The sequence below is a fragment of the Numida meleagris genome, chromosome 12 (genome assembly GCF_002078875.1).
Source record: "Numida meleagris isolate 19003 breed g44 Domestic line chromosome 12, NumMel1.0, whole genome shotgun sequence".
Lineage (NCBI taxonomy): Eukaryota > Metazoa > Chordata > Aves > Galliformes > Numididae > Numida > Numida meleagris.
In genome coordinates, this window is record NC_034420.1 from 10,384,997 (window position 1) to 10,397,573 (window position 12,577).

The 12,577-nt window shown below is 42.7% G+C and overlaps 1 protein-coding gene and 1 long non-coding RNA gene across 8 annotated transcripts in view; one reads left to right on the forward strand and one right to left on the reverse strand.

The window, feature by feature from the left end:
- EBF1 (early B-cell factor 1) overlaps positions 1 to 3,253 on the forward strand; it is a 268,731-nt gene extending 265,478 nt beyond the window's left edge. For all 4 annotated transcript variants that reach the window (XM_021410327.1, XM_021410328.1, XM_021410325.1 and 1 more), the window contains exon 17: positions 8 to 3,253. In XM_021410327.1, coding sequence (XP_021266002.1) covers positions 8 to 39 — 32 coding nt within the window. In that variant the 3' untranslated portion in view covers positions 40 to 3,253. The remainder of the gene's footprint in view (positions 1 to 7) is intronic.
- Positions 2,602 to 12,577, reverse strand: part of LOC110405215 — a 287,475-nt gene continuing 277,499 nt past the window's right edge. For all 4 annotated transcript variants that reach the window (XR_002442729.1, XR_002442726.1, XR_002442728.1 and 1 more), the window contains 3 exons: positions 11,359 to 11,418; positions 9,639 to 9,826; positions 2,602 to 8,365 (listed from right to left, as the gene is read on the reverse strand). This is a non-coding gene — a long non-coding RNA (uncharacterized LOC110405215). The remainder of the gene's footprint in view (positions 8,366 to 9,638; positions 9,827 to 11,358; positions 11,419 to 12,577) is intronic.

Sequence of the window (12,577 nt, forward strand, 5' to 3'; positions counted from 1 at the left end):
ACAACAGCTATATCTGGCATGATTGTTCCCCCCATGTGAAAGAATTGCCTTGAAGAATTTTATTAATGAAGAGGTTGAATTCTGCTTCAGAGAGAATCAGATACAAGTCCCAGAGCGGAACTTTTTACTCAGGCCTTTTTAAAAATAATAATAAAAAAAAGAAATAAAGAAGAATCTTACAATAACTGCGGATTTTTAAACAAAAGAAAAAAAAAATCACCATCCTTGCAAATACTGAAATTAACTATCTGCAATTGCAAGGTGTTGATTCAAGCTGTCCATCCCAAATAACTGGGAGATATATTTATTGTATGTTGATTAAAAAAATCCACTTTTCTTTTGTTGTTTTTTTGGTTTTTTTTTTGTTTTTGTTTTTTTGTTGGTTTTTTTTTTTTGTGTGTGTGTGTATGTGTGTGGGGTTGGGGGCTTGCTTTTTTTTCCCCTTTTTTTTGTGTGTGTGTGTTTTTTTTTAAGGCTTGATTTAACTCAACATCATTTGTCTTTTATAAATCATACAATTACGCAAGGGACACTAGAGATGGAACTTCACGTTTTTAATTTATGAATTTTTTTTAAGCTGTGTAAAGAAAATGAAGTGGTGTCATTTACATACAAGTCTGTATGGGACAGAATAGAAGTGCCAGTTAGTTTTTCGTAGAAGAATTATGGCCATTTAATTAAGGGTCGGCTCATACAGGTTGCTTATCTAGTGGTGATTTGCTAATGTGATACATTTTTAATGTTCTCATTAAATGGATATCACTCCCCAGAAAGTGGATATTTTTGGATGGTGGGATGGGGGGTGGGATTTGGAACCTCTGTCTTTTAATATCAGGCTAAATAATTGTGTAAATAGTGCAACAAGAACAACTGGTGAAAGCTTAGGATGCAAATAACAAACACGTTTCCTCTTGAACTCAAAATCCAGTGCCTCCAGATATACTGCTAAAACTGCAGCATTAGATTAGCATGGCTCTCGTTGGCTTATATATCTGACTCTTTCCCAATGGGTGGCCTTCTTGATGTTCAGTGTCACCTGGGCTGTGCACAAAACGCCATTTACCTTTTGCACAGCCATCCCAAGACACAGACTGCGGCCATCACGCGTTGGGTGCTCTCATCATCCCCCTTTTATCTATCTGTTTCTATGGGACAGAATGAGAAAAGGCTGCTCTGCAGTCCTCCATCCTCACAATCTAAAAGCACACACTGTTGTCAGCCTCTCGCTAGGATTGTCCCTGTATCAGTCGACCCTCTCCGTTTGTATCATAATATATAAAGCCACAGGTAACTGCTTCTGAATAGTAAAATGGAAACAGGAGTTTGGGGGCGGGTGGTGGGGCTGTTAGGGAGGTTTCAAATCAAAACCATCGCTTCTGTTTTACAAAGATTTTGCTATCGTTATCTGGGAAGTGTTCTTAAAAACGATTAGTCAAAGAGGCAGCAAAGCTCTGAAAATGCATTACCTGATATTTTTTCTTTGCTGTTGTGTTTTGTATGTAGTTATAAATACTGTAGATTTTTTGTGATTTTTTGCCAAAGTTGTTGTTCTATTTATACATTTTAATGTCTTAAGACAGTTTTTCAATATCACAATAAAGAATTTTACTGCATATTTTGCAAAAAGAGCTCACTACCTTTAGCTTGCACATACTTGCAAAATTAATTAAAGAAAAAAAAAGCTTTTTGTTTCTGTTTTTTTTTTTTGTTGTTGTTGTTCATTTGTTTTGCAGGGGATTTTGTAAAATATCCATATAAATAATGTATTTATCTTGGGAATTTGTACATTGCTTTTTTTTTCCCCTACTCCAGTTTATTTTATTGTGTATGTTTGCTATGTGAAAAGTGATTTGTTTGGTCATTCACCGTTGTATTAGCTGTTGAAATGTGGTTTTAAAACATTTCATTTATAGGGTTTTTTTTTAGTATTGTTTAAAACCATGCTTCCATTTTTTTTAATTTCCACCCAAAAGCCATTGTCTATTTTTGTATTATTTGTAAGTTAAGAAGTTTTTTCCAATATATGGCAAAAAGTAGCATATTATTCTTGTAGCATTTAGTTATGTAGATTTTAAAAAAATGTATCCTTTGCTTTTGAGGCTTAACAAAAACTAATGCTGTTTTACTCTATTAATATGCATGGGATTTCTCCTCTTTGGAGTGACGCATTTTTGTGCATTAAATACGGGGAGAAACTTCATAGAACTCAATGAAAATACTTTCTTTCTTAAGTCTGCTTGTATATTTCTCTGTCTTTCACATAAATATAAACCAGCAGATTGGATGCCTTAACAATGCAAATCATATTCATTTCACTTGTACATTGTACTGTGCACCAGAACTGTCAATCATCACTAACATTCTAAGAAAAAAAAAAGGAATTGAAAAGCACAAAAGAACTGTTTTGTTACCTTAAAACAATATAACTTTTTTCTAGTCGAGCAAGAAATCATTTACAACGATGCTGCAACTGTGCATGCTTCCTGTATGAATTTTGCAATGGTTTTCACTAGAATGTCACAGTGTGATCATTTAGGGGAAGGGAAGAAAGCAGGAACTTTTTTTCATGGTGAGAAAATAAAAGGAGAAAAAACTGGAAAATGTGAGAGACATCAGTTTATTGCTTCTCTGTATTCCAAACGGTTATTCTAATTCACATAGTAAGCAACAGCACGACAATGTAATCAAATTTAAAGCCATATTTTGTTCAGTGACACCATCAGTTACTCTTGTAGAGCTCCACTCAAAGTCATAGCGATTTTGACACCAGTGTTGGCCATCTGTGTTTGTAGTCTTCTACGCCAGTGTCCAAAGATCCTCTGACAATGTGCATCATTTTGTTTTGTTGCAGCTATTTGTAGTGGTCTGTTGAATGGGACTTTATAACCCCCCCCCTGCACCACTCTTATCTTTTACAAAGTAAAAGATGCAGCTGTTTACAGAATATGGCTTTAAGTGGAAACGTCCAGATTTCAGTTTTAAAAAGGTGAAGCTTCACAATGACTGGATTGCATCAAGTATGCCTATTTCCTCACAGTTGTACTAGAATGCAGCTAAAATGAAGTCATCTCTGAAACTACTAACCTTTCACCTTCTTATCTAAATCTTTTTGAATAGACACACACACTGTACAGTTCTATTGTTAGAGAAACTAACTACTGTAGAGATTGTTATAATTTTTTTGCAGAAACTCAAGCTGTAAAAACTTTTCAACTTTCACAATATTTAATTAAAGTTACTTCCTGTCTGTGAATACAGCTCCTAGTTGTGTGATTCTTTTTCTGGCTAGTAGATGAGAAAAACTAAGATGTAGAAGCCAGAGGCTACTGAGTTGTCTTTCTGAAATTAAGGAGAAGCAGAACTTCGTGGAATTACACAATGAAACATGGCAAACTCTGGTGCACTCAAACTCCTCTTATTCTGTTGCTAATGGATTCAAAGGGTCCTCACTCATAGTGCTGTCTGTTCACCATCATATCATTATTCTTACTATTTCTACCGTTTTATTCTGTTGATTGCTTGAACAGCTCACCTGTATTTCTGGTGGATTCCAGGAGCATATCTAGCTTTAGGTACCCAGTTGCAAAGAGCTGGCTGTCTAAATGTAGTGATCATGAAGAACAAAACAAGGGCATATTAGATTCACTGCCAGACACCCAGGGAGATAAGTTTTCATCTTGGTATCAGTTAAGCCAATGGCAACACACCCACTGCACTTAGACACCCTGGACCACGTCTTCAGTTACACACATGGCCAGCTCCAAGAATGGCATCAAAGTATGCTGAGCTGTAAGTAGCTCCTTGATCGTGATGGACCTTCCTGTAAAGCCTTTCTATTCTACTGCCATTACTAAATGACATATCCATTATCTACCAAACTGGTTTGACGTGTTTCATCTCATTTTGTACTTCTTTGGTGGGAGTGAAAGATAAAGGATTTTACTTCTGGGATGAGGATGGATGACACAATGGTACCCAGCTGGTCCTCAAGTAGCTGTCGCACATAAGACTTTGGGGAAAATTGAAAACCTTTACATGCCATGCCTAATGCAAAGCTCTGAGCATTCTTTGGTAGAAATAGGGATGTTGGGATTTCAGTTTAAATTTAATTGAAATTTACTTAGAAAATTTAAATTTGCTGCAACTGTAAGCAGCTGAATGTTGCTTCTTGCAATGTAAAAAGTGTTGGCTATCTCTTAAATATTAGCAGATCCATCCCAGTAGTCAAAGGAGAAAAAGAGAGCTGTTGGCCCCACGCTTATTCTGTCTTCATGAGAAATCTGCTGCTTCTGCCTGGGATAATTCTCCTACACCCTTTTCAGGTGGTTTAGATCCTGGCAGCTCTTACTGCAGCCAGGGTTTCTCTGCTCACTGGAAATAAGTCAGATCACATGTAGCTAAAAAGCAGTCTGAAAAAATCAGGATGTAATATCAGGAAACCTCTTTGTAGATTAAGTAATGGTTCTCTGTCCAGAACCAGAGTTTTGCTTCAGTCTTTTGGATCCAATGAGAATTTGTCTGGCATTGAATTGACTGTGTTTTTCTATGGGAATGCCTCTAATTTTTTTGTTGTTTAAAGAAACCTCAGCAAAGCAAGCTACCTTCACCATCAGCTTCCTGGCCTTGTCTTTGTTTCTGTTTACTCCCTTTGGAGCCCTTCTCCATATCTACAGGCTCATGCCACAGCTGCTTCATGTAATCATTTACATAAGCCTGCTTAGCATCACAGTCCATGGATCTTCTGCTATTTCATGGGTTAGCTGAAGACATATTTTATGTTATGCACTTGATTGCCTCTGTTCCTTCCTGTTTCATATCCCTTGTTCACCCATCCTTTTATAAATGTCCAAGCCAGGCTGCTGTACTAACAATTGGTCAGAGGCCTCTCAGAGTCCCTGGTCACATCTCAGCTCTGGTGCCCTCCTGTTTCATGGGACAGTAGTTCTAGAGATGTTTTATCAAAGCCCACGTTGTCCGGGCTTTTTCAGAAACACATCCACTGCATCTCAGGAATCTTTTGTTTATTTACACTCATCACCTTCTTTTTTTTTAAGGGACATTGTCACTGAAACCTGTTTCTGTGGTGCATGGCAAATGTTATATGCTTTCATCATGCACCAGCAATATACTTTTCTGTTCTCCTATGTTAGGCCTTCAGTTTGGACACACAGAAAAGAAATAACTGTCACTCTCAGTCTGCTTGGCTGGGGACTAAGCACAACACGTTCTTCAGAGCTGTCTACAGGAGACGTGCCCTCCTTGTCTTGAAGAATCCCAGTAACTTTTTTTTTCCCAATTCCATTTCAATCTCTGTTTTCCTCACTTGGGCCTGGGTGCTTACTTCAGACATTCCAGAGGACCACACATCTCATCATTTCAGAGCCGTGACCCTTCACTCATTCAGCTCCATTCATAATGACATTAAGCAACGCTTTCTACTTGCTTCTTCCTCCTTTTACAAACATATTTCATTACCATTGTGGTAAATATGCACAAAGCCTCATCGTGAACATTCAAAGTTCATCTCATTCACTATCAGTGCATCTCAGCCATGCCGTTGTCTGCCAGACAGCTTCAGCAAGATATTTGGTCCTTTTGGTTGCTGCCTCCTTGCCCACCCACTCTTGAGTCATTGCCACCTCCCTGCCTGTCTCTGTTGTGTCCCTCATCCCCCCTCACCCTCTCCTGTTATCTCAGTGGGATGCTGCCTGATTTGGGCCTCATTTGACATCTCTGCTTCCCCTATTTCCCAGAAGGATCTGCTCTGGCATCCCTTTTCCCTAGCAGCTAATGCTGATATTTCAGTAGGGGAGGTCAGGTCAATACTTTAGATAAATAAGTAATAGTTCCAACCCCACAACTCTCCTCTGTCTTCCTCTCCTTGGTGCCCCTGAGGATACAGCTAGTCCAGAGCTTATGGCACTGCTCCAACATGATTGGCAGGTCATGTGAAAGAGCACACATCTTTGAAAACTTTAATATAGTCATTCCAGGACTTGAATGCCGATGACTACCCAGGTCACAGCCTAACAGCAGGGGCTGCAGTTCTAGGTGGCTTTTTCTGTGCAGGCCTACAACAGGAGCAGCAAATAAAATGCTCTGACATACTTTTCCTTCCCATTTTCAATTAATGATCCTAACTTCTTTATCATTCATGTGGATGCATGTCTGAAGATCTCAGCTGAAAAAAAATTCTATTTAGATGATCACCTAACCCTTTCTTGCAATAGCAAACTCTGTCCTGTATGTCCCAATCCAGCCAAAGCCTGCTTTGTATGAGGTGGGGAGAGTGAAATTTTTTGCTTCTTCCTTTGTTACAGAAGGGTAAAGTAAATGAAGCTCTAATTCTCCCCCATTTATTCATGGCAAGCTTTGCCTTACACAATAAGCCAGACCCTCCAAGGGTTCCAGTGGGATTGCAGCTGGTACACCATGTTGGGGTGATTCATTGCAGTCTGACAGCTCTTGACCACGTGTATGAGTGCAGCAAGAACTGGTTCTGTTTGGCTACATACAGGAGTGCTCTGAAGGGGCACAGACTATCCTGCTGAGAATAACCTCAGGATAAATTTGTCAGTGAGGAGGCTTTGTAGAAAGGTAACAGCTCAGGTCAGTAGGCACAAATCTGCAGATGTGTGTTTGTGTTGGGGTGGGAAACTGTGTCACTCTGTGCAAGAGCCATGACAAACTCTAGAAAGCAAGCCTCAAGGAGGACCCTTGGTAAAACATTCACTTCTCTGCAGTGTTTAGAGGAAAGAGGAGCTAAAACCTTGTACCAGACTCATTGAGAGGCTGTAGGGCTGCGACCTTTCTCTGTGCCCTCTCAGCCTCCCCTCTGCCCCATAGCTTTGCACGGGGGCCTGCCTGCACCCCTCTGCCTCCTTGCCAGGGAGGCTCTGCCTTCGGCCTCATTTCCACGGCACGTTACTCATCATCAGCCTGCCCCAGGCACTGCCTCGCTCCCCCACTGCGCCACCATTAACTTTGCCTTCAACCTCTGCTGCATCATTGCCTTCTCCTGAGGGTTCCCTATTTATATAGAGGGGAAAATGCAGTTGCTGGGACTGGAAATATTTTGTTACCTTTTTCTACTTAAGTACCAGGCATTTTTATCTGTGCTCTCTGGAGACTTATGCTACAGTGGGACTGATTTTATCCACTTACTCAATGCACTTTAGTTCAATAATGATTACAGAACTTCTACATAATATATTAGGCATAGTTGATTTCCCAGGGTTTGTAGCCCTCTATCTCCCTAAGCATTTAAAAAGGAATCTCTCTGCGATAGGTATGTTATGAATGATACACTCCTCAACAGTCATGATGTAAAAATAATAGCAGCAGAGGGCTGAGAAGGAAGAAGTGGCAAGCATTCAGCTGGAAAATGCCAAAGCTTGCAGATAATACAACCCAACACCAATGACTTGCTTTGGTCATTTTATCACTGTTCATTGCCTGAAAGCAGTGCTTGCTAGCTGGGTTGACCTGAACTCTCCTTTCTCACTCCCTTTTTTCCTTCGAATGTGTCTTAATCTAGGCTGAGCTCTTCAGCTCTGTGAATTCAGCAGCCCAGAGCTGGTATGCTCAGCCCTATGGTGCTGAATGTGATTGCTGAAAACCTGCACAGTGCTTGTTTGCTTCAACAGCAAAAGGGGCAGTGACAGTTGTTGTTATGGTCCCCTTCATCTGAGGTTAAGCTGTGTGCGTCCAAGCCCTGAAACCTGTTCCTAAGCTTTCCTCAGCCTGAGGGGCTTTCTATTCCCATTTCCCCCTCCACAAATATGGCAAGGCTTCTCCACCCCAGGCTGGTGGACACAGATGCTGTCCTGGGACGTCCCTCTGCCTGTGCTATCCTTCACCCTCCTGCCCTGCCCCATCTGCTCAGCACTCACCTTGGCAGCAGATGACATCTAGTTTCCATACATGGAGACTGACACCAGCACATTCAAAGACCATTTTTTTGCCCCAGCAAGTTTTCCACACTGGACAAACCACCTCAAACGATGTACCTTGCTCATCAGCCTTCCCATTAGGCGGTGAAGGTGCTCTGTTTCTTTTTTTTTAAATGCAAATCCTCATTTTGGTCAACTTTCCAACAGTCTCTTAATTTCAGCATTCATTGGCTTTTGACAGTGTGTTCTGTGGCTTTGCTGCTGCGCTGCCCAGATTCACCCCTTGTGCAATGGGGTGCACTGCACGACACGGGCAGCTCCTCGAGGGTGCGGGGACAGCCAGGACGTGGCCACCTCTCCTCGGGCTCCGATGGCTGCAGCAGCCCCATGGATGCTGACTGATGTCAGGAAATAGCCCGGCAAGAACGGCTACCCGCTACCAGCTGTTTCAACAGTTTTAATCGCAAGGGGAGCTGTAAGATAAATAAATAAATAAAGCCGATGAAGTGACAAAACAAATGGCCCTGGTACTGGAGATGGATTTGAAGCTTCTGGCTGCCTTCGCGCCCTCTCTCCCCCAAATAATTAATTTATCACTTAGCAGTGCTGGGGCTCTCCAGAAGGCGCTCAGAGGCAGTGTCTGAAGGTGAACGTCAGCCCCACAGAGAGACCTGGAGGATGGGGACGCGGCTGCCCACCAACGGAGCCTGCAGGTGAAGCAAGATCACGAGGGGATGGATGGATGTCAACCAGCGCGCGCTGCCGGCACGCCGTGCTTCGTTCCGCCCTCACAAATCACTGTTATGCCCTTTCTGCTTTAAACACTATGGATCAGCTATAACAACACTTGATATTTATTTTATTTCAACTATCACTCTGATTTGTCAGGTGTATTTTTTATGCACAGCAGGTGTACCGTAATGGGGTTAGGGAATAAACAGAGAATTGATGGGCTTACACACCCATTAGCTAATGGATTACTAAGCAAAAGGGACTCTGTTTAACCCCACTGCACTTAGCCCACCGTTAGGAGGTATGTTAAAGACTATATGCTAACACTCAAATGTCTCTTCGTGGACCCAGGGGAAGAGAGCTCAAACTTTAATGCATCTCTTTTGATAGACAGGTGAATGAATGTGGCTATCATTATGCAGTCACGCATCCCTGGAACTATTTATCAGCCGTGCAGAGTGCCCCAGGAACCCCTCCGTGCCCCGGGCCAGCCGCGCTGCGAGCCCATCCCCGTGGCTTTGTAGGGAAGGGTTGAGCAGGAGGACATGGCCCCAGGCAGGGGCTTCCCCCATCCCGACAGATGCAGCACAACGCAACATCCTTGTGCCCCAGCACTGCACACCTGTAAGCAACAAGCTTTCCTGTGCAAAGGCCATGTGCCAGCACCGGCTTTAATCAGTTATTTTAAGATAGATGTGGCTCGTTAGCATCAGAACAATGCAATTACTTCTCCTCCTCCCCTCTCTCCAAATCCCAAGATTTTATTGGCCTATTAATGGATTGATTTTTTGTTGGTAGAAACAAGGAAGGATTCCAACTCACCGATCATATCATCCTACAGATATCAAGCAGAATATGTAAGCGGGATAATAAAACCCGGATCATATTCACAAAGGTTACACTTTCTAAACCCTTTTGTGTTCTGGATCATAGTTTATGTTCCCTTTCAACCAGAAATACACAGTTCAGTGCAGTACATGACAGCTGAAAAAGGTCTGTAATATTAAAGGTTACCTTTGCAATCTTTCATCATCTTTCTCACGTGGAAACAAGTCGCACTGAGTCTCACTGTCCACCCTCTGACATAGGTGTATAATCAAAAGCCAATTCAAAAGGAGCCTTCTGTAAATATCAACTCAATCCAGGCATATGTATGCCTTCCTCAGAGCACCAGAGTCCTGCTGATTTCAGTGGGACGGCGCCTGTTTGAAGAAAAATAGATGCATGCGTGCAGGAGACGTGAAGGTCGAAGAATAAAAAAACAGGAGAGAACATAATTTTGTGTTGCTTTTCCCTAAGCAGGGACACAAAAACTCACAGCCAGGGGGAAGCTGAGGTCCTTTTGGTGTCCTTTGTCCCCTGTCCCCTGGCCTGGGTTGCTTTCGGTGCCTCCTCACAGAGCTCTGGGAGACACCTGGTTATGGGGCTGCTGGAGTCCATGCAGAGCTCTGAGGGGTTATGGGGTGGTGAGTGGGAGAGGGACATGGCACAGGTCGTGGCTGTCTGGGCTGTGTCTTACTGCTCAGCAGGTCTCCTCCCGGCGCTGGGGGAACAGAGTGCTTCAGGCTCCTGTATGACAACAGCTGAGGTCTTGGTGGGCTTCAGCCCACACCTCCTGCCTTCCCCCTGGAGCCAGAAGTGAGCTCCCCTGCAAATTCTCAGTGTTCCTAAGAAATGTGAAAAACGTGACCACTCTGCAGTCAGGAGGCTCTCACCAAATCATTATTCACTTGCTTAACTCCATGAAGGCAGAGAGGTACAGGAGCTCTTGTTAATCTTTATAAAGGAAATGAAGAGCAGAATGCAGCTGCTGGCGGTAAGAGAAACTGCCAAAACCACCACAAATACTTGAGATGCCTTAGAAAATGCCACAGATACATTGGCAATGACGGAAGTCAACGGGGCAGCCCGGGCCTCGCCTTACTGGAGGGAGCGGTGGTAAATGGACATCTACTGATGCCCACAGGAGGCTGAGTGCAAAACGAAGCTTCAAAAGCATGGCGTGGTTCAGGTGTCGCAGGGATACAATAATAGCACTAGGTTTAGTCTTTGGACTGGAGATGATTTAATGTATGCTGGAATTCATCTGCGTCAGACTAAAAAGCTGGAGCAGCGTAGCAACGAGCTCGTTAATTACCAAGCAATTATTTTGCTCAACTTTTAGACCAAGGGGATACCCAAAATACCCACATCCCTTTCATTTTGATTTCTTGTTTTCCCTCCCGTGCTGTAGCTGAGGTTATTTTACAGCAGCTGTCAGTCATCGCAGTAACAACTTCCACAGCAGCAGCTTCCATTTGGCAAGCTCACTGCACAGAAAGGGCTGTGATGGAGTGGAAGGGGTTTCTTTCTCTTTCTTAATATCATCTTCCCCTAGGATAGACTACCTTGCCCTCTCCAGCAGAACACGCTCAGATCACACTGCAGAGTTTCTGACTGCGGCTTTTAAAAAGGTATATCTGTTTGTTTCTATCAACACATTTCAGCTCCTCTGGCATGCTGTCTTTGCGGCTCTAATAGAGACACTTCACATGTAATAGGGTCACACAGTGATCCTCACGTTCGATTCCATTCCTATCACCATGTTAAATTGAAACAATGTGTGTGCGTCAGGCTTCTGCAGTGCAGGGAAGCTGCAGCATCTCCAAGTTTTGCGATGCGATGAACCTAATGATTTGGATTTTATTTTCTTGGTACCACATTCAGCTGGCGAACCCCTGCACATAAACCTTACCTCGTTTCCTCTCCGTCTCCGCTCCTCTCAGGAGCTTTCACCAACAGATCTACTTTCATGCTGAAAAAAAAAAAAAAAAGCAATTCTATCAGTAATTTATGGAAATTAGAAAACTGATTAGCATAAAGCTTCTACTTGTGATAGTGGGGTTACAAAAGTGGGTTGATAGGTAAAAATGATCTCCTTAGTGATAATTAACTTTGATCTCTTAAATAACTGCTAACTTTCATAAAGAAGGAGAGTACAAATGACATTTGCATCATGGCAACTGTAAAAGGCAGAACATAACTTTCACTGGAGATTACACGATAAGCTCTGTTCTCAAAGAAAATACACTCATTTCAAAAGAAAATGACACGGATTGTCAAGGACTGCTGGGTTTGTTCTCACATCCTGTGCTAACCTGAGTGCACTGAGATGAGGCATTGCATATGCTTGCGCGAGCAGCCCTGTACAGCCACGTAAATGTTACGTGTTTATCTACAAGACACTGACAATACATGTTCTGCTTAGCACTGTGAGTCCTCTCACCCAAGGACTTAAAAATACTTTACAAACGTTAATTCATTCTGACTCTGTGGCCGCGAGGTTGGTAAATATTAGCCCTACTGCAATGTTACTGGGAAATGGAGAGACACAGCAGCTAAGAGACTCAGTCAAGACCACGAGATAACAGCTCGGATGCCAACCTTCTGGTTCTGGGTGCAGATGTGGCCTCCCAGCCATGTACATGTCTTTGGACATTGGAGATTTCTTGCTCCTTGCTTTGAGTTCAGATTCACATATTTTCCCATCAATATTTATTTCTGACCAATTTCACTGTGCCAGTTTGGGGTCAGACAGTGTTACCACCTGTTTGACAAATTGTAAACTGAGGCAAAGCTGGGAAAGAATCTGAAGTACCCAATGGATGTGAATGTCCAGTTTGAGAACCAAGGGCCAGAAGACCCCCCAAGCTGCAACTGCTGGTTTAAACTGGGAGATGAGCAGTTGTGCCTTCTTTTCTGGGCTCAAATCCCAAATCTTCCAGCAAAACTGAATCTGTTGGCAAATGAGAATTTTTGTAGCCCAGAATAGCAGACGTTGGTTGTCAGTCTGTGGATGCCAGCACAGGTTGCTGAGGGTAAGATGAAGTAAAGCAGAAGTCCTGTACGAAGCAAAGCGTACATCAAGAAACACACATGCTCATGACAGAGGCTGGATAATTTAAGGAGTAAAA